Source organism: Camelus dromedarius, chromosome 32 (genome assembly GCF_036321535.1).
Source record: "Camelus dromedarius isolate mCamDro1 chromosome 32, mCamDro1.pat, whole genome shotgun sequence".
NCBI classification, from domain to species: Eukaryota; Metazoa; Chordata; class Mammalia; order Artiodactyla; family Camelidae; genus Camelus; species Camelus dromedarius.
The window spans coordinates 14,487,652-14,512,433 of NC_087467.1; the positions used below are offsets into that span (position 1 = coordinate 14,487,652).

The 24,782-nt window shown below is 46.1% G+C and overlaps 1 protein-coding gene across 3 annotated transcripts in view; it reads left to right on the plus strand.

Moving 5' to 3' along the window:
• The first annotated feature begins 3,244 nt into the window (after nt 1-3,244).
• Nucleotides 3,245-24,782, plus strand: part of ANKRD29 (ankyrin repeat domain 29) — a 38,204-nt gene continuing 16,666 nt past the window's right edge. The window contains exons 1-5 of one of the 3 annotated variants that reach the window (XM_064481540.1): nt 3,245-3,263; nt 13,842-13,952; nt 18,035-18,133; nt 21,687-21,785; nt 24,432-24,530. In XM_064481540.1, coding sequence (XP_064337610.1) covers nt 18,053-18,133; nt 21,687-21,785; nt 24,432-24,530 — 279 coding nt within the window. In that variant the 5' untranslated portion in view covers nt 3,245-3,263; nt 13,842-13,952; nt 18,035-18,052. Of the gene's footprint in view, nt 3,264-3,487; nt 3,583-13,841; nt 13,953-18,034; nt 18,134-21,686; nt 21,786-24,431; nt 24,531-24,782 lie in introns of those variants that run through there. The other 2 variants (XM_031439060.2, XM_031439061.2) reach the window with 2 other exon arrangements.

Sequence of the window (24,782 nt, forward strand, 5' to 3'; positions counted from 1 at the left end):
TAGGCTATAGTTCAAAGGAACTATTATTATGTCCACTGGTAGAAGCGTCCTCTCTTTTGGAAACCAGGGCTTGTAAACCAGCAGAGCCTAGAGTTGCAGGGATGGGAAACACATGCGAATCACTGAGAGTAATGGTAAGTGGGACCACTCCTGCTTCCACCCCTTGGTCTGCAGGCCCTAGCATTCTTCCTATGGGACACAGCACAGTAGGGAGCTCTTCAACTTAAACTGTATATTGTGTCCTGGAAGATTGTGCCCTATGCTTATAAAATATCAACTCCAAGTTGGTGCTTCAGCTATGACTTCGACAAGCCACCCCAACACTGAAGTGATTGCCAGCTTTTGGGTAGCGTGGTATGAGGTATGACTGGCGGATACCATGGTCATGAGCCCATGACTGCACCTCCTTTGCTGTAAAGCGGGTCTCTTGGTTTGACTTAGCATTATTCTGGATTCTGTGCTAGTCCACTAGTCCAACAAATACTCCACAAGCTCTCAGCTAGTGCTGCTGGCTGATGCCCCACAGGCAGGAACGGCAAACCCATACCTGGAATGTGTCTATTCTTGTTAAAAGAAATCATTGGCTTTCTAGGATGGAACATGTCTGGTATGGTCAATTTGCCACCAAGTGACCAGGCGATCTCCTCAAGGGACGATGGCGTACTGGAGACTCAGTATTGAGGCCTGTTATGGGCCATGTGGTGTCCAGTAGCTCGATCAGGCTTGTAAGTGGGATCCCATGCTCTCGAGCCCATTCAGTGACCTTCATCCCTGCCACCATGGCTGCATCACTTACAAGCCCATTGTGCCAGCCCTGGGGAGGCCAATGACAGAGGCTAGTCGATGTCAACTGGTTAAGTTATTTAGTCTGTTTGGTCATTTAGTGCTTTTCTTGTGATGAATGCTCTCTGTGCAGCATTAATACGTGTTACAAAAATCTTACTTTCTGCTGGCTCCCATGAGTTGCCCACAGGACCCTACTCCAGAGCCCCTTCTCACCTGTCCTCCAATATTTCTCCTTCCTGAGACCTGACCATAAGTCAAGCCATTTCTCTCTGCCGTGAGTTATATATAGACTAACCCAACTTAAACGTGGGTTAAGTTTCTGTCTCTTCCCACCACCCCCCTGCCCCAGTCCTCACTTCCATTCTCACCCTGTATCAGAACACTTCCAATGGAAAGTGGGAAAGTGGCTTAAACAGCAGGAAGTCCAGGGGATAGCTCTGCCACCCTCAGGGGATAGCTCCCCTCGTGGTCACAATCCAGGCATCACATCCATTCAGGGCAGCATCGCAAGAAAGAAAAGACCTTCTACTCCTGGGTATCTCTCTTAGAAGCAAGGAAATCTTTCTCAGAAGCCCCCAGCACACCTCCTCTCATGGCTCAGTGATCAAAATATGTCCTGTGCCCACACCCAATCCAACCAGTATCACTAGCTAAGATCAGAGAACTTAGGACAGAAAAAAGGGCTGGGCTCCCTGAAGCACATCCCAAGGTAGAGTGTAGTAGATACCTGAGCAAAGCTGGTGTTCTGATAGGGAAAAGATGGGGCAATGGGTGTTGGGGCAGATTATTCAATGCTGTGTCTGCGACACTCCCGGCTGCATGAAGCCTTGTCTGGTGTAAATTCCACACGGAGAGACAGAGTTAAGCAGCTGGGAGATGTGGGGTGGGAAGTAGACAGGGAGTGCGGACAGGCAAATTGTCCCGGGGAGACTCTTCACTGCGGTTAAGGGGCCTGACGACAATACACGGAGGGAGAGGGCTCAGTAGGCCAGCCTGACCTACCTCACAGTACTGTCTAGAACAAGCCCTGCTGGAGCAGAAACTGGGACAGTGAGAAACCGAGAGCAAACACGCTACAGTCTGCGCTGGTGTGAAGAGAGGTGAGAAACAAACATGGCCTCATTTGAGATGAACGCAGACTTCTATGCTTACTTGACATGGGTGCCTGTGGGGAAGTGGTGGGCTCTAGCAAATTACTTCATCTCTCAGAAACTTAGTTTTTCCAGCTGTGGAATGGGCATCATACCCACCTCATGGCATTCTTATAAGGGAAGTATCTGATACACAGCACTCAAAATAATAATTCTTTCCCTTCCCTATTTTTGTTTATTAAAGCTATTGAAGCAAAACCTCCTGTATTTGATCTGATACAATAATGTCTTGTAGCAACTTCAAAACTATCTCATCCATAGATACCCAAGGTGGGGGAGAAGTTTTGAGTCTTTTTTTATTTTAAAAATTAAACATTTCTATCAAATTTTGGAACTTTTTTCCTTAAAATTGTTTTGAACACAAAGCAAAATAATTTATCCATAAAAGATAAACATTTTTATTTTCTTTATGAATTTTAATCTATAGTTGTATTTTTTTGACTTTTAAATTAAAAAGTCATCACAAATTCATTGGAGAAAAGAGGAAGGAGGTGAAGAAGAGGATGAGTGGATTCCTGTAGTGTGAGTGTGAGATGTGCATGTTAGCTTTAGCATTCAAATTTTCTAGAAAGGCTATTATTGCTTTTTACACCTTAAAAGTAACATTTTTTAATTTTAAAAAATATGACTCTCCCACTTTTATGGCCCTCAAAACAAGTGTGAGCAATCAGCAAGCAGTGTGTGTGAGGGCGTGGACAGCTCCTGCCATACTGCAGGTGTGCAGGATATGGCCAAGAGGAGGGGGACTGGTGTGATGGAAAGGTAGAGGAATATGTGTACAGTTCAAATTGTGCCCTTCACCTTCAAAAAGGAAAACACCTTGTGTTACTCATTCAATCAAAAGGCTTGTTTCCCAGCCCTTCCCCCGGAGGAAAAAACCCAGATACTTAGAAAAGAAAAAAACCTAGAAGGACAGACATAAAAATGAAAATAGTCATTTGAAAGAGTGATGGGATGATGCGTGAATATTTTTTCCATATTTCCTTTCTGTCCTCATCACATTTGTGCTGCAGTGAAGGCTGAAAGCCATCTGATGCAGACCACGCTCTTTTGGAGGTTGTGTGCTTCTGTGTGTGTGTGGTGTGTATATGTGGATGTGAGTGTGGAAGTATGTATCATGTGTGAACCTGTGTGTGTACAATGTGGAGACTGCACAGCGTGTGTGGAGTTTGGAGTCAGCGTGTGTGTGTAACAGGAATGTGGGTGTGCATGGAATGTGTGTATGAGAGTGTGCATAGAGTTGTGCGTTGAACGTGGGGAGTGTGCTCAGTGTGGGGTGTACAGTTTGCAGCATGAGACAGAGCCTGGACGTGTGAGGATTGTGAGGTTATGAGGGCGCCGCGGTGGGTGGGTGTGTGCGCGCACGGCAGATACGCAGAGGGCGGCCGTGTGTGCGCCCCCGCCCCCTCGCACCCCCCCTCCCCCCGCTCCCCCTCCCCTCCGCTCTCCGCTCCCCCCGCCCCTGGCGTCTCCCCTCCCCTCCCCGTCGGCCCCGTGTGCGGCGGCGGGAGCGCGCGGCGCGGCGGCGGCCACCCCTCTGCGGAAGGCGGCGGGAGAGCGGCGGGAGGGCAGGGCTGGGCGTCCGGGCCGGAAGCGGCCGGGTCCCGGCGGGGCTGCCGCGGACATGTGCAGGATGTCGTTCAAGGTGAGCGCCGCGGGCTCCGGGAGGGCGCGCCGGGCGGCCGGGCTGCCGACTGCGGCGGCGGCGGCGGCGGCGGGGCCCGCTCGCACTGTCCGCCCGGAGCCGCCGCCGCGGGCCCGCAGGGCGGGGTGGGCGCCGCCCGGGGCGGGCGGGGCGGGGGGACGCGAGGAAGCGGCGGGGCTGGGACGGCCCCTGTGGCTCGTGGTCCGCTGGTGTGGGCTTTGCCCGAAAGGCTGTCGGTGCTTCTGGCTGCAGGTCCGGTGAGCCCGGCCGCGGGGCGAAGGGCCGGCGGGGACTGTCGCCGGGGGAACAGTCGGGGCGGGGGCAGGGGCGGGGGCGGGGAAGAAGCCCTGGGTCCGCGCTTCCTGCAGCCGCGCTTCGGAGGGACAGGGACAGGGACAGGGGCTGCGGCGCCGATTCCCGATTCGCGTCCTGGTTTCCGAATGCCAGCCGCGCCACTGCTGCCTCCTCCCCAGAGTACTTTTTTGACACTGAAGCCGAGTGACCAGCGCAGAGTGGAGCTGCAGTGGATTACTGGGCTTCAGTGTCCAAAGGAGTCTGAAAAGAATGCGTTAAAGTCATTGCATTTAACCCCCACATTTTAGGGTGAAAATGAAGTTCGTTGATTTGCCTCTATTGAAGGTTTTAATAAAAATAATAGTTAAAATGTATTGAGCACTTAAAATGTGCCTGACTCTGAACCAAGAGCATCACGGTTCCTCTTCTGAATCCTCAAGAAGACCCCTCCCCTTTTTTTCAAGTAAAAAATCTAAAACACGGAGAAATCAAATGACTTCTCCACAGTCGTGCAGCCAGTGAGTGGATGGTGTTAAGGTTGAAATCCCAGTGTGTCTGGCTCCAAAGCCAATGTAATCCCATCTCTTACAGTAGCTGGTGTAAGCAGAGGAACGACCCGGTGAGATTTGCGTGTGAGAAAGATCTCTGGCTACAGATTGGAGAAGAGAATGGAGCTGGGAGGCCAATCAGGAGGCTGTTGGGATCATCTTGTTAAGTGGTACCAGACCAAGGCACAGGTTTTGAGGGTGGAAGGAAGCAGACAAATGAGAGTGACTTTAAAACTTTTTCATCTTAAGAGTTCAGTAATTGATGTTATTCATTAAGGAAGGCCAGAGAGATAAAGATAAAATGTCTGGTGTGGGACATGTAAAGGTTTAAGGATGGCTGAGAGTCCGAGTAGAGATGTTGGTCAGACAGATATACAAAGGGGGGATCCCAGGACAGTAGTCTAGGCAGGAGACAGAGATATAGGAGTGAGCATTGTTAAACGGTAATTGAACCCATAGGAATGAACACGACTGCCCAGTGAGATCATGTAAAGGTAGAAAATAAAGAGGACTGAGGACATGATCTTAAAGAAGTGCAAAATTTAAGAATGAGCAGAATGAGAGAAGCCCATTGAGAAAATGGAGGAGCAGCCAGAGATGCATGAGAACAATCAGAAGCAGCGCCTTCATTAAGCCAAGAACCTCTCGTCTTTCGGTAAAGGTGGAGAAGAACTCAGAGTTGAATACCACAGAGAAATCAAACAAGCTAAGAAATGAAAAGTGCCCATTGAACTTAGTAACAAAACAGCCTCTGGTGACTTTGCTGAGAGCGGTTTCAATGCAGTGTTGCGTTCCGAAGCCAGATTGTAATAGCTTGAAATGAAAGTGGGTGGAAACCACAGGTGGAAAGAACTCTTTCAAAAAATTCTGCAGGAAACAGTGGCTGCAGCAGGGATCCAGACTTGGCCAAGGGTTTGTTTGGTTTAAAATGGTAGAGACTTGAGCATCTTTAAATGATAATAGACATTTCAACAATAAAAAGACAACCCAGTTTTAAAATGGGCAAAAGATCTGAATAGATGTTTCTCCCAAGACGATATTCAAATGGCCAATAAGCCACTGCAAGGATACTCGACATCATGAGCCATCAGGGAAATGGAAATGAAAACCGCAGTGAGATACCACCTCACACCCATTAGGACGATTACAGTCAACAAGACAGGAATGACAAGCATTGGCAAGGATGTGGAGAAATAGGAACCTTCATACATTACTGGTAGGAGTGTAAAATAATACAGCCATAATAGAGAACAGGTTGGTCATTCTTCAAAAAGTTAAACATAGAGTTACCATATGACCCAGCAGTCCTGCTTCTAGGTGTATACACAAGAGAAATGAAAACATATGTCAGGAATTTATATGTCAAGTCCAAGATCAAGCTGCTGGCAGGTTTGGTGTCTGGTGGCTGTCCTCTTCCTAGCTTTCAAATGGTCACCTTCCCCCTATATCCACAGATAGGGGAGAGAAGGAGCTCTGGTGTCTTTCTTTTCTTTCAAGGTCATTGACCCCATCATGGGGGCTCCACCCTCATGACCTAATCTAAATCTATGTACTTCCCAAAGGCCCCACCTCAAGATACAGTCACATGGGGGTTAGGAAATCCACATATGAATTTGGAGGTGGGGAGGACAAACGTTCAGTCCATAACATGTATATCCATGTGATAGAATATCATGCAACCAGCAAAAGGAATGAAGCACTCATATAATGCAGCAACATGGGTGAACCTCGAAAATGTTACATTAAGTGAAGGAAGCCAGACACAAAAGCCACTTACTGTATGGTTCCATTTATATGAAATGCCTGGAACAGGCAAATCTATAGAGACAGAAAGTAGATGAGTGGTTGCCAGGGGCTGGAGGAAGAAGGGGGTGATGTGGAGTTATTGTTAGTAGGTACGGGGTTTCTCTTTGGGTTGATGAAAATGGTCTGGAATAGTAATGGTTGTAGAACCTTGAGAATAGACTAAAAACCACAGAAAGGATGAATTTCATAGTATGTAAATTATATCTCGATTTGAAAAGTATTGTAAGGTGACAGTAGGGGGTGCTGAGAAGCTTGAGAGTGGAAGCGATGATTGAGATAGGGGATGAAGTCTTTGGGATGTGGGAGGGGCAGAGATAATTGATGTTTTGTATGGAGTGAAGGCCAGGATGAGGGCAGGATTTGGGGTAGGCAGAAAGGAAGGTGCCAGCGTTTTCAGTGCAGAAGGAAGAATGACCAGGAGGTGACAGCTGTGGTGAGGTGACGCAGAGGATAGGAGGTGGGATGGCCTGAGTCTCGAAGGAGCAGAGATTTATACAGCTGTACGCCAAGTGAGGTGGTCCCAACCCCAACCTCCACCCTAGGGTTGGTGTGGGAGCAGGCCCAGCCTCCAGCAGCGAGGGGTGCTAGGGTGCTTACAGCAGGGAGACAGAGGGAGCTCCGTGCTAGGTTAAGGGTGAAGACGGGTTGATTTTCCAGCAAATGGAGAAGTTTCAGAAGACACAGAGGGAAGGCTTGAGGGGGAGGGGACCAGGGTCACAGGCCGGCTGACTAACCCTGCCCTAGTCCCAGCTAACATCACATCAGGTATTAAAATGTGCCCACAGCCCACGATAATAAGAGCAACTTTTACTGTACATTTCTGGAAAGATTTTTATAATATTGCTTTAAAAATTATTTAGCCGTGAATAACATAATTTACATTTCCATGATTTTTCCGCATGTCAGCTATTCTTGTGTAAGTGCAGACCTATAGATTATTTTTATGTCATTGATATTTTAAGAATCCCAATTTTAGCAATTAATAAAGTTGACAACATGTTATATTTTGTAGACGTTGAGTGAATTATCCATTCACTTTGACCTTGGAGCCATGGGTGAACTGTTTCATTTTCATAGGTGGTTGAAAGGCTCATAGACCCTAGGCCCTGGGTCTCCAGGCCTGCATTTAAAAGCCCCAGCATTGTTGGCTGAGTCTGTGGGAGGATAAACAGAGCGTTATAAATCACAGTTTAGCGGATTCTCCATGACTCAGAGTCACCACATGTAGGGCTATTTGCTTCTGAACACATGGACACCCTTTTTATCCTTTCCCTGTTATGCTGTCTGCAGTCCTCTCTTGCTGGTGTCGCTTTGCCTCCAGTAAAGTTCCTTTTTTGCCATTGGCAACTCCCAGTTTGTTCCTGTTGGCAAAAGAGATACATGTTTGTCGGAATTGTATTTAAAGTGAAAGCAAACTGTGGAATAAAGTTCCTGGATTTCAGTACAGTGACTTTTGTCATTATAAAAGCTGTTTCAACTACTTAGGGCTTAATTCTTCAGGGCTGAGGTTGCCATAAGTCTAGCACAATTTGGGAGTTAGACCCTAACGCAATGAGGGAGGTCACCACATAGAGGAGACATCACTGGATGAAGAATAATACTTGGGTCTTTCTTGAGTGTCTTACCCATGAGGATAAAGTAGTTCAATACCAGGTTTTATCCTGGTGATGGAAATTGCTCATGCCTTGGCCAGGAGTACAGGAACTTGTATGTTCCATCCTTGTTCTGAAAATCTGTAAATTATCTTAAAATTAACTCCAGTTCATCAATCAGCTGAAATTATTTGGATGAACCACAGAAAAACAAATTAACAAAGCCATGCATTTGAACAGCTTGATTAAAATACTGATCACATAATTCACCCATTTAAAGTGTTCGTTTCGGTGGTTTGTAGCATATTCACAGAGTTGTGCAACCATCAGCACAATTTTATAATATTTTAATTGCGCCAAAAAGAAACCACATACCTATCAGCAGTCACTCTGTATTCCTCTGGTAACTGCTAATCCACTTTCTATCTCTATAGATTGGCCTATTCTGAACATGTATGTGTTAAACAGACTTTGAACATGGCCTTGAGCTCTGGTTTGGAAATGCGAGTGTTACACAGCCTACTTCTAAGGCAAGATACTTGGGCAAATAAATCACTTTTTCTCTTCTGTTTCCTATCCCTTATAGAAGCGTAATGATACTATGGCACAGGAATTAATGTTTAATACATAAACATTAATGCTTAGTTAATATTTGTTAAACAATTCTCTACATTTCACCTATTTTGCACAAAGAGGGAAAATGGGCTGGGAAAGCCAGTGACTTCTCAGAAACATCCTTCTGCACGTGGCCTCTCAGCCCTTCATTATTCCCTCACTGAGTGTGGCTTCTGACATCGAAGACATTCATCACTGAACGAAGCTAATGTTCTCCTGATGGAATTAACAACGCACAGTTGAAAGCCACATTATTCTCCACCCCTTTAAACCAGTCGTTTAGATCTCTACCCACCCTTAGCTTTTAATCAGAATTCCAGTCCTGCACAAGTGACAACTTCCCTTCTGTGTTTCTGTCCCCTTCCTTCCTGTACTTAATTTCTGGTAGTGTGCTAATGACCAGCGTGGGAGCCAAAGTTCTGGCAGTAAATGGGAAGGAGAAGAGAAGCTGGCATATGTGGACATTTATACTCAAGTCTTCTCACAGAGTATGAGGTATAGATCTCAGGCTCTGGACCCAAACAGACAGGTTTGAATCCTGGCTCAGTTACTTCCTAGCTGGATGACCCTGAGCAATTCTTTTCTGTGCCTCCGTCTTCTCATCTTAAAAATGGGAATAGTAACAGCTACCTTGTGGGGTCGTTCTGGGAATTAAAAGCCTTAGAGCAGTGAGAGGGCTCAGCCACCAACAGCCTGATTGCAGAGACCTGAAAAACCAAGAAAGGGGTTAAACAGTCATCGCACGATGGGTGGAGTGCCTTATGATTTATGTGAAACATTGTCATGTGCATTGATTAGCTCCTTTAAAGGCTAAAGGGCTTTCCTTTATAAACAGCATTTATGATTATATGCATTTTGTACCCAGAGGAGGTTTGGAAGTTATCCAGGCAATACGGTCTGTAGACCCCAAAGAGAAGGAAGGTCGGGGGACTTTCCATTTTGGCAGAAGAGGCGTTTGGAATGAGGGTGGGAAGGAGGTCTTTGGGGTCCACACTCCTCACTCCTTGCTGTCTCGGGAGGAGAATTCAGCAGGAGGCAGGACAGTGGGATGGCCGAAAGCTCAGCCTCAAGCACCAGACTGCCTGGAGCTGAAGCCTGCCTTGTTGCTTCTCACGTCATCTGTGTGATGGGACAGTGATGGTACCCACTTCACCGAGTGGTGATGAGGATGAAACGAGCTAGTATATGCAGAGGATGTCCCAGGGGCACAGAATAAGCACTTGGTAACTATCAGATCAAGAGCCCTGCCCTCCAGTAAATGTGGCATCTGTGGTGAGATAGAAGAACTCACCATTGCTTTGCAATGGAAATGCCTACATTTCCACCTGGACGCCTCAGAGGCACTTGAAACTCGGCATGTTCAAAGCTGTACTCATCATTTTGCCCCTTGATCTGTCCTTCACTCAGCGGCACCAAGGCCCCTGTCCACCAGGCCCCTGTCCCTCCACTCTTGCACATACAGCCACAGGCCAAGACTGTCCTGTCTGGCTGTTTTAAATTTTTTCCCATTTGTCTCAAAGTGCCATCCGATTGTGCCTCAGCTCAGGCCCTCATCATCCCTTCCCCATCTATGTGGTAGTCTCTGAACCCTTGCAGACAGTCTGGCTCCAGTCCTCAGTCTCCTCCCTGCGGCTGCCCCAGGGGCCTTTCTACATTGCGTCACTGGTAGTCTCTCCCCACCTTAAAACCTCTCCTTGACTCTCCAGCGCCCACCAGGATAAGGTCCAGACTCCATCGCGTGGCACAGCAGGTCCTACCGCACCTCCTGTCCTCTCTCGCCTCACATCCTTCACTCCAGCCCTTCCGAGCTAGTGACGGTCCCCAGGATGCTCGGCGAGCTTCCTTGTCCTTCCTGCCTGGGATGCTCGTTTCCTGCTGGCCCATAAAGCCATTGGCGCAGAGATCAAGGTTGACTGGTACCTCTAGTCCTAGCCCCTGGCCAGTGCCACTGTCCCTAGCACGGGCCAGTGACCAAGCAAATGAATTCTCCTGGACAGGGTTTTTAAAGGGCTGTGAGGACCTTGCATTTAGAGCTAGCGTCTCCGAGTGTTTACCATCAAAGTGCATGTATGTATATTATCTCATTTATCCTCTAGCAACCCATGGCAGAGGGGCAGTAGGCCCTCCATGTCCACAATTTCTGCATCTGCAGATTCAGCCAACCACAAACCAAAAATATTTGAAAAAAATTCCAGAAAGTTCCAATAAAGCAAAACTTGCATTTGCTGCACACTGGCAACTGTTTACATAACATTTACATTATATTAGGTATTATAAGTAAACTAGAGATGATTTAAAGTATACGGGAGGATGTGCATAGGTTATATGCAAACGCTGCCTCGTTTCACATAAGGGACGTGAGCATCCACAGATGTTGGTATCTGTGGGGGTCCTAGAACCAGTCTCCTGAGGATACTGAGGGATGACTGTACTACCATTAATATTATTATCTCCGCTTTACTGCAGCAGAGAGAAGTTAAATAACCTGCCCAAGGTCACTGAACTGGAAAGTAGCAAGGCCAGGACTTGAACTCAGCAGTCTCTTACCCAAGATTGACTACTCTGTCATGCTTCCACCTCCCAGTAAATCAAGCCCTTGAGGGAAAATGAAATATTCACACCTTTTCCCCAGAGCTCAGTTTCTAGAACCTTATAGGAAGCCAGGATGCCTGGTCTGTGCAGGAGAGGTATCCCAGAGGCCATCCTAAAGGCAGGAGAGGCTCCTGGTTGGAGAGCTTGTTATGACAATAGAAATTTGTGGTGTGCAGATGGTTTTTGAAAGGTATTTGGGGTTAATGTGAAATAACAAAATCACTGAAAATGATTTACAATTTATTACTCTCAAGTTTTCATGTTTCAGGAAAAGCCAGCGGAGCTATTCCATGGTGCATATTAAATTATCTTCCTGATTCACCCTCCCAGACTTTATTTTGGCCTTGTGCAATCTCTCTATTAAAAGGGCATTGTTCTGGGGGGAAGGGTATAGCTCAGTGGTAGGGCACATGCTGAGTGTGCACGAGGTCCTGATTTATTATACAAGTCAGACCAGCCTTGCTGTTGCTTCTCCCACTTAAAACTATAATGTCAGACCCAGCCTGATGCAAAAGCCACCAACACTGGGTGTGGAAACTCCTGGGGCAGTAAAACTTACACCCTTGGGGAAAGCAAATTGTTCATCTGGAATTCAAGGTGATTTTTTTTTTCCCTCCTGAGCCAGGAAAGTATTCAAAGTATGTTTGTAATCCGCTTATCACTCCCTGCTCTGCCACGTTCCCATCCAAGAGCGCACAGGAACACGGAGTTGTGTGTGTGCTGAAGGGCTTCTGGAATGAAATCCTCACACCAGCAGGTGCTACCACCCCTCTGCTGCCCCTGGGCTTTCGTTTGTGTGACCCCGTGGAGCGGCTGAAATTGTTGGTGTGTGCTTTTTCACTCGGTGAAGGCGAGTCAGGTGTTGTTTGTGATACCTTATAGACAGAAGACATTGCACAGAAGGCCCTGTGGGTCATGTTGACTGAAAAAAAATGCACAACCTAAAAGTTGAGAGTTTTGTTTTATTCGGGGCACCTTCTGAGGACTCAAGCCCTGAAGGCAGCCTTTCAGATGGCTCTGAGACTGCTCCAAAGAGGCAGGGGAGGAGCCAGGATATATAGGAATTTTTGCAATAAAGACCGTGTAGTCAGAACATCAAAAGATTACTGTTAAAGAGAACCAGATATCTCAAATTAAGGAATCTAGTGTTTTTCTATGTATGGGAAGGTGCAGAAGTCTGGGCTCATTGAAATCATTCCTTTGATATGCACCTTGCTATCTAGGGCCAGTATTCTGTTCTTTCCCTTCCTGAGGTCCCTCGAGGTGCACCGTTAGGGGTGGCTACAGAGGCCAGGCTGCCTGCTTGTCCCCATCCTGAATTCTCTCCAGTCCCCCAGAGGCAGCAGTAGCAGCTGATGGCTTGCTAGCTGTGGCATCCTTTACTGGTATGGCAGGCAACGTTTTTCATTCACAGCCAGATAGGTGCTTTAAGCCTACTCCCAAAAAATCTTTGTTAAACAATTTGAATACTAGAAAATTTCCTGAGACCAGCAAAATTCTTTATTAGTACTGGTACTCTGAATTTAATTTTGCCTGTCGATTCTAAGTTTGTGAAGAAAAATGGATAGGAGAAAGGAAACCAGCATTTGTAAGCATGTATGATGTGTTGGGCACCAATACTAGCCAACTAACCCGCATCATTTAATCCTTACCATAAACTTCAAGGCAGGAAATGTGATCTCCATCTAAGCAAGAGGAAACCAAGACTCACCAGGGCCAAGTCTATTGCCCAGGGCTGGGGCTGAAACTGGAGCTGTCTGTTTCTGTCCTCTCCCCCGACCCCCACCATGAACTGTTCTCTTCAAATCCAAATCGATTTGTTTTAGAGAAGGAAATTGTGCTGCAGTCAGCTCTGCCACTCTGATTTTGAAGACCTGTTTTCCAGGTCTATTCCTTGTACAGTTGTGGTTCCAACGTTACCTTAGCAACTTTAAAATGACCCAGGAGTGAGCGTGGGATTAACAGATACAAACTACTACTCATAAAATAGATAAGCAACAAGTATTTACTGTATAGCACAGAGAATTATATTCAGTATCTTGTAATAACCTATGATGGGAAAATAATCTGAAAAAATTATATATATATAAATTATGTATGTATATATACAGACACACACAACAGAATCACTCTGCTGTACAGCTGAAATTAGCACATTATAAATCAACTATACCTCAGTTTAAAATTTTTTTTAAAAAAATGACCCAGCAGTGGAGTGAAGGGCCCACAGGAGGACACATCACAGTGTCTTCTGCACAGAGTTCCTTTTTCTCAACAGAAACCTCTGGCAAGTTCCAGCTGAAACGAAGAAAATTAGGTGGAGGGAAAGTGAGGCATTTCCCCAGGCAGCTGGAATCAGATACAAAGTATTGAGGGCACCAAAAAGGTGCCACTAAACTCAGAATTGAGAGCCATTATCCTCTGTTTAGAGGTGAAGAGAGATTTGGGAACATTTCAGGGAGGAAATAGCATTTAAACAGAGCTGTGGCCTTGAAGGATGGGGGAAATTCATTTCAAGCAAAAAGGAAACTGAACAAAGACACGGAGGCAGGGAAGTGAGGACACTGATGGGAAATAGGGTATTAATAGTACTGGGTTATCAACAACACGGCTCCTCCTCACGGCCCCGTGGCTCAGGTGTCTGGTGTAAAACAGGGTGCATCCCCTAACCAAGCCTGCTCCAATCACCTGTTGCCGGAAGGGTACTCTTTCAAATGATAACGCGTATCTGGAAATTCTCCCTCTAGCATGGCGTTATACATCTGCATGGAAGTGGGCGATTTTAAGAGCCTGTTTCATTTTGCATCTGCAGAAGGAAACTCCGCTGGCCAACGCGGCGTTCTGGGCAGCGAGGAGAGGCAACCTGACTCTGCTCCGGCTGTTGCTGAACAGCGGCCGCGTGGACGTGGACTGCAGGGACAGTGTACGGCCCGAGCCGTGCGGTATACGCATGCGCGGCGCACGCCTCCCCTCCACCCCGCTGGCATGAGAGCCCCTTGGGAGCCCATTCCCTTTCCAGGGCTCATCCTCTCTTTCATGTGTTTGCTTGCTTTCTCGTTTTCAAAAAGGCCAATTACCAGGGTGAACTTAAAAACATACTGGGGAAACTGTGACACGTATCAAAGAGGGTGGCCACAATAGGGGAAGAGACACTTCACTGGGAATCAGAACTGGCAGCGTCCAAGAAGAAAAGGGTGTTTAGTCAAAGCATTCAAACCAACTGTGAAAGGTGAAAAGGTGCAGATAATTCGGGGCAGAGGTGGATGCAGGAGTTGGGTTTTTTTATACTGAGAGATGGAAGCCTCCACCCAACCTCTTATCCCTTCATCACCTTTGCAAACGTCAATACACTAATCGGGGATGAAGGGGAGCTAAAAACAGATACTGCTGCCCACCGGCAGGCATCACTCAGAGAGCCTTTCCCTCCCCAGCTGGAGGCAGTGATTTCTCTGTACTCAGCAGGGCTTCACCTCTCTGGGGACTCAGAGGACCTCAGATGAGGAGAGAGTTGTTTTGACTTTAGGAATTAAAACTGTTTTCACAGGATCCTTACTGTTTTCCTGAAAACAGGGTGTGCCATTTCCAGCTTTTATTGCACAAGTTTGGTAAGTGACGTCAGCCGCCAGCCCCAATGAGGTACCCAAGATCGCTCCACTTTGCCTCCTGGGGGCATTGGTGCGGGACACCTTGGGTTACACCTCCAGACCCACTTGTAACTTTGTCCAGCTGGCTCTGTGTCCCATAGTCGGAACTGTATGGCCTGGCCGAGGCGACTTGCTTCATTCTGGCCTCCAGTTGGGTTTGGCCAATGGCAGTGTTGGCAGGAACCAGAGGGTGGGAGGACTGGGACGTTGGGGAGCCCGGTGCCTCCCCTGCCCCCGCTCCTGCTGGCAGCAGCGCTCTCACCCTCTCCGTCCTGGGAGCCACCACCTGTCCCTCGTGCCTTCGGGCCTGGGCAGGCACTGTTAGTAGCTCCCAGTTCTGTTCTTCGTGGTTTCCCTACATCCAGAACATAGCTTTATAAATAGTCTCTTTATTAAAATTTCTTTCCAGTTATCCCAGTTTGAATGTACCATCTGTTCTTTGCCTGGACCCAGAGTGACATGGGGTCTTGGGCGTCTGTGAACTGGCCATCCCATCTTACTTGGGTCTTGCTGGGCAGAACTGGAGTAGGAATGCCCACTTTCAGTGTGGCCTCACCCCCTGACCATGTTGATGACCACTTTATTCCTTTTTCTTAAAGTCAACCTTTTTAGACACCCCTCTGACCATCTCCTGTCTTCCGGCTTCCCAGGACCACCTCCCAGTGCCACCCACCTGCATCCTGCCCGCCCCGCCCCGGCCCTGCTGCCGCACCCCACACTCCCTGCCTTTCCCCATCAAGAGGTCACCTGTCTGACCACCTCCTTTCCACTCAGACTCACACTCTGACTCTGAGTGCTGGGTAGCCAGTAGCTAATTTTATTAAAAATTTTTGCTTCTATGAGCAGATGCTATTATGTTTACAGGTTACTCCTCCTTGTTTAAAACAAAAAATCATTTTATCAGGAGCATTCTGGAGAAATGATTCCATAACCCAAAGGAGCGAGTCTATGTGATGGTCATTTCAGAGGGCTCATTTGTTTTGAAAGGGCCTCTAAGACTGGCAGTGGCAGAGGCAGGGAGATGTTTAGGGACAGTGCAGGCCTTTGTTCCCCTCCAGATTTCCCCGGGTGGCTATCTGCCTCTTCCACGCGCCACCTGAAGGCGGGGGCCAGGTTCCGGGATTCTTTCTTCTGGTGGTCAGAGGCCTCTAGGCTAGCGTTGCCCTCACCAGTGGGGCCAGGCCCAGGATCACCCAGGACACCTGTGAGAGGTGCTAGGTGCAGGGAGAGTTCCAGGGGCTTTCCTGGGAATGGCTCCTAATCTCAAGTGTGACCAAGTTCAAACGTTTCCAACCAACAGCCCGTAAAGAAAAAACACCTTGTCTCCAGGCCACCTGCCACACAGCAGAGCTCAGAATTGTCGGCACTCACTTGTCTCCATTCCTGGATTCATGCTGCCTTCACGTGACGTGTACCTCTTTTGGTTTGCTCATCCCTCTGACACACAGTTACCACAGGATGTGTGATGGAAGACGCCTTTGCCTTTAGTTGTGTGAATGCGTGTGTTTCACTGTCTTGTTTGTGTCTTCCCTGCGTTTATATCCAGTATATCCTCTGTTTACAATCAGCCCGTTTTAAGGTACAGTTTGACATCAGACAATGAAGTGAAATAACCTTACTCTTTAGAGAATTAAAGTCAGTCAAACTCATAGGTTTTTGACTATAAAGGAAATATTTTTGTGTAGCTTCGTGCAGCAACGGATACCTCTTCTTTATTCTCTTCCTCCTTTGCCCCAACCTCTGTCTTTGTCTCAGTTGACCATGATGCAGAAGTGAAGTACAATCTCTAAAGGAGCGTTTTTGTTCTTTGTTTCTTGCCTCTTCCCTTACTTGAAAATAGATGAGCCTAACATTTTTTCTTTTCTTTTTTAAATATCCAAGTTAAGTGCTCTGTGCTTCCTCTAGCTCATGATTGATTTGTAGTTTGACACCAGTGTGACCCATGATAAAAATATGTTCTCACCTCTCGTGTAAAGGATACATTCATAGCTTGTCTGTTCAGATGGGCTTTAAATCAAGGAATTGTCTCTCTGCATTCTGAATAAAAATTTTCTCACATTTGAGAGGAAGCTTGTTATCAGGTTTGCCACTCCAGTCTTAAAAAATGTGGAGGAAGGAGTTCAGCTGAGTAATGGATGGTTTAACTGACATGCGGGTCTTACATTCAGATACCAAATGCGGTCACATTGGATAGAAGAATATCACAGGGCACTTATGTGAAGCCGTTAGCTTTTCTTGACTCTACTTGTACTTTTTATTTATTGCAAACAAGACTTCCCCAAAACTAGAATTGTTATTCATGCAAGTCAACAAAAGCCGAATAGTACCCTGACATTTACTAAGCCATCATACTATTATAATATCTAACACTTCCTGAATATTTAACATTACTATGCTAAACTGATTGCCCGAATTAGCTCTTTTTCTCATTTAATTTCATCAGGCAGATCCCATTTTACAGATGAGAAGGATGAGCCTTAGAAAGGTCAGATGGCCAGCCCAGAATCATACCTCAGTGACCACTCAACTATGCTGTCTTCCTGCAAAACCCCATGGATGTAAACAACACGAGGCTTCTGAGTCACTTACCACCCCGTGCCTAGGGAGCCTTCCGCACGTGCAGAACCTCACGCTCTCTTGTCCGCTCCGCAAGGGCAGGCTGCCGAATCCACAGAGGTGGTGGATTCAGATGACAGTTTCAAGCCCCTGAAAACAACTATAAATTAAATCACAAACGTCTCCTTGAATTGAAGGGGTTCGTATCAGTTGCATCTCAATTCCTTGAATCTTAAAGCTGACAAAGACCTTGGCGATCATCTCATCCAACTCCTCATTTTAAAGATGAGGTGAACGAGCCCCAGGAATTGGAAGCAGTGAGCCCCAGGTTACCCGCTGGTGCTGACAGAGGTGGGCCTGGGCCCCAAGGCTCCTGCCTCTTCTGTAGTCTCTCATCTCTTTACCTGAACCAGTTTGAAGGTAAAGACTTCTAAACTCAGAAAACCAGCTGGTGCCACTTAACCCATTTTTGTGCACTAATAACAATGTTTTGTCTCAGGAATCCTTTAACAGGAATCATAAAATGAGACCTTTACATCACTGCTGCCTCACAATGCAGTAACTGTGCTTCACTTGGACAGCGTTTCTGAGGGTAATGGAAGTAAGCGAATTTTTTAATTGAAAATTCCAGCCTCAGCAGTTTGTCACTCTGCTTTTTCCTGTCTGGTCTGCATTAGAAGATTATTCATGCAACAGTTGTAATTACTGCAGGAAATGCTGCGCTCAGCTCAGACGTGTCCTGAGTGGAGCTGACGTCTCTGGCATCGCGGTCACCTGACTGTTCATCTGTCTCTCCTCCGTGCAGCATGGCACCACTCTCCTCATGGTCGCCTCCTATGCTGGGCACATAGACTGTGTGAGGGAGCTCGTTCTGCAGGGAGCTGACATCAATCTCCAGAGAGAGGTAGGTCAGGTTTTGCACCTGAATAAGAATAATGCAGGTGATGGCAAAGTATCCTTTCTTATGGGTGATTTTATTCCATTGGATATATATGCTGCATCTTCTTTATCCATTCATCTGTTGATGTGCACTTACGATGCTTCCATATCTTGGCAATTTTATATAATTATTTATATAATGTTGCTGTTAATAGCGGAGTGTATGTATCTTTTTGAATTAATTATTATTTTATGGTTGGCTTTATTCCTTTGATAACTATGTAAGTTTAAAAAGCTCTAAATGTTCTTAAACAGTGTATGTAAATTTTAAAAATATGTGCAGTATATTGTGTGTCTATTTACATGCAGTATATTGTATATGTGCAGTCAGATTGTAGCAATTCTACCAAATAAAACCGAAAAAAAAAAAAAAAGAATACAGGTGACAGAGATGTGAAATTGTCACAGTAGTGAATTGCTGAGAAGGACTAGATAACAGTCTTCCCTCCAGATCCATGGGGCATTGGTTCCAGGACCGCCCCCCTATGGAACCAAAATCTCAATGCTCAAGTCCCTTATGAAAAATGGCATCATATTTGCATATAATCTACACACTTCTTCCCATATACATTGAACATCTCTAGGTTACTTATATTACCTAATACAGTGTAAATGTTTTGTAAATAAATGCTTTGCTGGTACATGGAGTACTCGGGCTTTGCTTTTTGAAACTTTCTGGAGTTTTTCTTTTTTTAATTATTTCTATCTATGGTTGGTTGAATCCATGGATGCGGAACCTGTGGATACAGAGGGCCGACTGTAATCATTGCTTTTTCCCCAGGGCCTTAAGTCCCAGATTGCAGACTGTATTGTGTGTAGATAAGGCCCAGGAAGTGATGCTGGTTGTACTTCAGCTGAACGTATCTGCTCAGCGTGTTGCATCTGACATAACCAAACCTCCAATCATATTCCTTAAACTCTCATGTATTTCGCCCTGAGCCTAAATCAGTTCTTCCTTCTTTTCTGGGGATGAGATGCTATAGAATTTACAAGATTTTCATAGTGATCATTATATTTTCAGAAGGATTGGGTCTCCAACCTGTTGTTAACAAGGCTCTCTTGCTAGACTATCTCACCTGTTGTTAACAAGGCTCTCTTGCTAGACTATCTCAGCCATCCTCACCAAACCGTGTTTTCCAAGAGCTTCTTTGACTGGCCATGAATTAAATAAGTTCTCCCCCAAAAGCCGTATGGTGAACATCGGGCTAGAATGTGAGCTGTTCCCTCACTTCATTGGAAGGCAATCTTGGGAATTCCATCTGGCCAGAGGCTCCATTCTCGGTCCAGTGCAGAGGAACAATGGGAGGCTGGGGATTTTTTTTTTTTAATAAAAAATAAAAGTTTATTTGGGGAAGGCTCTATATATTTTCAAGCCATAATAGGGCCTGCTGAGTTAAGGTTAATGGAGGCGCATCCACAGGTGTCACCTAGAGTGAATCTGACCTCTCAGTCCACAGCCACTCAGACCTGAGAAGGGCATCCTGGCTCCAAAGCAGACTGGAGCGCTTGGTTTTCCCTGATCCAGTCTCACCTAAGGGCCTGCCCTGCAATTGTTTCAGAATGGATGATTTGCCAACCAGACTTTCATCGAACAATACACCCCTTCTTCCAAGCTGGACGCCATCCCTCAGAGGAACAAATTAAGACGAAACCATGTGTGAGGGCTGCATGTTCATGGGGTATCTAGAAGTCCCTTCCACCTCCCCTCTGGGTGTCACCTTGGTAGAGTGACCCTTGATGGACAGAATCTGGGGCCTGGTGCCCTGTAGCCCGGGATCAGCAAGCCTGGTCTCTGAGAGGAGCAGTGCCAAGAGACCGCAGCAGCTCCGTCCAGTCTTCTCCCAGACAGATAAGATCTTCTGAGCAATTTCCACAACACTGGATCATTGTTTTGGGTCATTTTCACTCCAGCAGCTGATTTTCTTCTGGAAGCAAAATGTTTGGGCCCATTTAGAATTATGCTTTAAAATTTCCCTAATCTTTTTGTTTTTCCTCTCTGCTTTCCGGTCTTTGTTTATTTGAACTTTCAAGAAAAGACAGATTTTCTCTAATAAAAACAACACAATCTGGATCTGCTTACTCAAAAACTTTATCCTGAAGGGCTAGTTCAACATACACAAAAATGTCTTAAGAACAGCAGAGAAAAGCTGGGAGAAGAAGAGAAACATTTGTTTGATTTCCAGCCAATGTATGTTTTTATGTTTATCCATTCGGTTCCAATTGTTCAACTAATGTTCTTGGAGATGGAAACTATTTTGTATTGAACCCAGTGTGCCTGGTTTAGAGGTAACCTAAATGTGTGGCTCAAATAACGATGGCGTGTAAGTGCCCAGTGATCTGTTGAATTCCCCAAGGCCAGGCCAGTTTGGGACAATAGAGCCAACGAGAGGCCCGGACCTCAGCCGCATGCTTTGGAGGCTGAAAGAGTGTGCCTGGCAGGGCTAGGAAACCAATGCTTAGAGTACACTTCTTCCTTGGTTCGCGTGTAATCCGTTTTGCAATATCAGAATATTTGTCTCCTGAAAAAGTATCTGCCATCGTTTGCTCTGGCTGGCTGTCTAGACACACAGAGTTTGCTGGGGAGACAACTGGAAGCTGATGGTCCTGAAAGGCCATCTCCCTGGAGAATCAGCAGTATTGGCGGAGTAAACTCACAGCTGTAGGCGCTGCACGTGCAGGGGTCATGAAGCCCAGGGTCTCCGGAGTGAAGCCCGCGTGCTTAAGACCTTGACTCACATTCCAGACTGGAGTCCAGCTCCTGTCGTCTGCCGATTGCTGTGTTCCTGTGCACAATTAATAGTATTTACGTTCCAAAATTGGTTCAAATGGCTCTAGGTAGAATTTTTGAAATTAATGTATCCAAAAAGCCTATTGAAAAACAAATCCTTTCTCTTAATGAAGAAACAACTCCCAGAAATGACCCCTGTTTGTCTCTAAAATTCATGTCTATTAAGAAGATGAGAGGCCAGAAAATTCAAAGTGTCTGCAGGGTCGTATTCTCTCTCTCTCTGGAGGCTCCGGGGAGAGTTCACTCTTACCTCTTCCAGCTTCTGGTACCTGTTGACGTTCCTTGACTTGTGGTCCCATCACTCTCATCTCTGCCTCTGTGGTCTCGTTGCCTCTTCCTCTTCTCTGTGTCAGGTATCCCTCTGCCTCACTCTTACAAAGACACTTGTCATTGGACTTAGTGCCCACCAGGACAAGCCAGAGTAAGGACCTTCTCTTAAAGTCATTACCTTAATCACACCTCTTGGCATGCAGGATAATATTCACAAGTTCCAGGAATTAGGAGAGGACCTAGCTTTTGGGGGGTCCACCAGTTGTCCCATTACACCAAAAATAAAGTTTTCCTTTCAACTTGTCACTTATTGGAACAAGGAATACAGTCTGTTTAAATGTAGCCCCTTCCTAGGCAAGAAGTTTATATGCAAGGATATTGATTTGTTTTGTTTGCAGACACATAGGTCAAATGTAACGTAACCCAATGTCTTTAAGACCAGTCTCTCTTTCCCTCCCAGTCAGGTACAACTGCCCTGTTCTTTGCTGCCCAACAAGGACATAATAACATCGTGAGATTTCTCTTTGAATTTGGAGCATCCACTGAATTTAGGACCAAAGTAAGAGAATTTTCTTGATTTCATACCCTGTTGAAGAATTTTAGCAGTCATGAGAATTCATTTTTCTTCACCCATAGTAAGAATTTATGTTTGCTTTTTACAAGAATTTCGAGCCTATGAAGGTGGGTTTCACAAATGAAGTTCCTTGTAATGATTCAGGGTGAGTCTTAGGAATTCAATTCAAAATATGACAGTTTTACTCTGGGCTCACAACTGGAAAATTTGATGGGGGGTATTACTTAGATACTGGTAGCTTTCTACTCTGGGACACTAAGTTTTGTTACATATCTGAGATGTGTATCTGAGATGTGTATCTGAGGTATTTCTAAGGAGGATGATTTGGCGGGCAGTTTACTTTCTGAGATGTCTTCGCTAAAATATGTAATACATGATTGCAGTTTATCTAGTTGAGCAAGGAATTGTGGTTCTTCCTCAAAGAAGTCATTGAGTCCTCGTATTTAACGTATGGGTAAGAAAACTGAGGCTGCAGAGAGATCAATTTTGTGTTCACAATGATTTTTCATGATAATGTTTTGTAGAAGAAGTTAAACAGCTATCCCATTTTTGTGATTGTCACCTTATTTCTGGTCTAGTCATAACAAAAAAATTCCTGAAAATTTGCCCTAGTTGGAAACTTTTTTAAGTTTTCTTAATTCATGTTATGTGACCTTTTGATATCAAGGGAGTTTCCAGTGGCTTTTTTTTTTTTCTGTAAATGCTGTTAAGTAGATGTGAATTTCACATAGGGTTTCTGTCTTCTCTAAAACCTGCTGTCAGACTGTTCATGCCCCCAAACATGCTGAATATAACAGACGTAATCCAAAATACATGTGGATACATATTTTATATTAATTTGCATTTTATTTTTGGTTGTAAAGTGATACAACCGAAAATAAAAAGTAAAGTTCTATCAACCTCAGACTCAACTCTAAGTCGAAATGATCAGGTGTGACCAGATGGCGGCTTCGTTCTTCTTGGCTACCAAGCTAATGCTGGCCTCTGTACATGAGCCAGTCTGCACTGTCCCCGAATCCACGGAGCATGGGGCCCAGGGTGAGCAGCTCCACGTGTGTCCTTTAGGTCCGCTGCGGGTGGCCAAGAGCTTTCCCTGGGAAGAAGACCCATGTCGGGAGGCTTTGAGTTTTAATAAGATCCTGTCTTCGCATCTGGCTTTGTGTCAATGACTTTTCTCATTGTAATTAAACCTACATCCCCAAAGTGTGCTTTTAAAGAGAAATGTATCAGCTCTTCCATGACGATCGTCGTGTTTTATCTGTTCTCTAAACCCGCTAGGCGAAGAGCTGGGAAAACTGACACAAGAAAACTTGGAAACCCTGGTGCTCATTGCTGCTATTAAGCAGTTTCTTGGTGCCCACCCCTCCCCCAACCCATCCCCCTCCCCCATCGCCCACAACCCACATCCACCCTGCCACCGGCCGCAGCCCGCCAGTCTCTCCCTTCCATTCCCCTCCCTTTGAAACACAGCTCTTCCACACCCCACAGCCCAGCCTTTCTGAAGCCTTTGTCAGCCGTGTGCATCCCCCAGGATCTTGGCTGCCTGTGGATCCAGGACGCCTTACAGCAGTCTTTCTCCGTGTGAGGGCCACCTGCCACCTGCACCTTACAGTCACCTCACGCAACTGGTCAAAAGCCTATTTCTGGGCCTCCGTCCAGACCTACTGAATCAGAGAGTGGGGCTCTGAGGGGAGGCATTCTGAATAAACACTCTACGCCCAAATTTAGAAACCACACAATCTTATATTTATGATTTGTATTTTAGAACCAGATTCCACGTTCTTCCTTGATGCATAATTAGCTCAGATGTCCACATACCAATCACAGAGCCAAACACGCAGCACAGCAGTCCTTGGTGGGGAAAGGGAACGCCTCGGCCTGGCACCTGAGAAAACCGTTAAGGGTTTCAGTTGACCACAGACTCAGTGAGTCAGTAGTGTGGTGTGGTTGGCATAAATGCTAATTCAAATTTAGCCTGCAGAGATAAAAGTAGAGCAGATGGAACCAAGGCACCTCTCATTCCACATCAGACCGCACCTACTTTCCAGTGCTCTGTTTAGTCCTAGGGCCACATTGAGACCTGGACCAATTAGCACACGTTCAAAGGAAAATGCTACGTAGTAGGGTGAGAGGACGTGGGTTTCCCGTCTCCGTGCATGCAGACCTTGTCCCGGGAAGGCGGTTCCCCCACAGGGTTACTCCCTGAAAACACCTTAGTCTCAGAGGCCTACAGCTGGGTGGAACCACAGAGAGATGCCAACATTTGTCAGTCGGGTCTCTGGCCAGAAGCCACAGGAGACACGATTGGTACAGAGTTTCTGTTCTTTGTTTCCTTTATTGCGAGGCAGATTGATGATTCTGCACTTGACACGAGGCGTTCCTAAATTAACCCTAGTAACTTAGACAAATAACTGTAATATAGCTCGAGCAAGTCACCCAGTGTACAGTGTAACGCACTTCTAAAGATGAACTCTGCCACGGTTATAAAGAAAAGGTAAAACAAAGAGGAAAAGTGAGTTTGTTATGATGTGTGGGAAATTCTTCTCCAAAGTTCTCACGTATGAGGAGTGTCTTCTTGATAAGTTGGTGCCTGCACTGTTTCTGATGCATTTATACTTTGCATGACCACAGGACGGGGGCACTGCCCTGTTGGCTGCCAGTCAGTACGGGCACATGCAGGTGGTGGAGACCTTGCTGAAACACGGAGCCAACATCCACGACCAGCTTTATGTGAGTGCATTTCAGGGGGGCTTTAGGGAGACACTCACTCCTTCCTTCATCACACACGCTGCTGTCGTCCAAATTCTGACGCCAGAAGTGGCATCTGAGACATTGAGGGAAAAAGATAGTTAACCGGGTGAGCTTTTTCTGTGCAGAAACCACATAATCTTGTGTACGCACCTTTGCTCTGCCCTCTTAAATCTCTTGCACGTATGAGATATTTTATCTACCTGTGCAGTTAAAAACTTTAAAGATCATGTA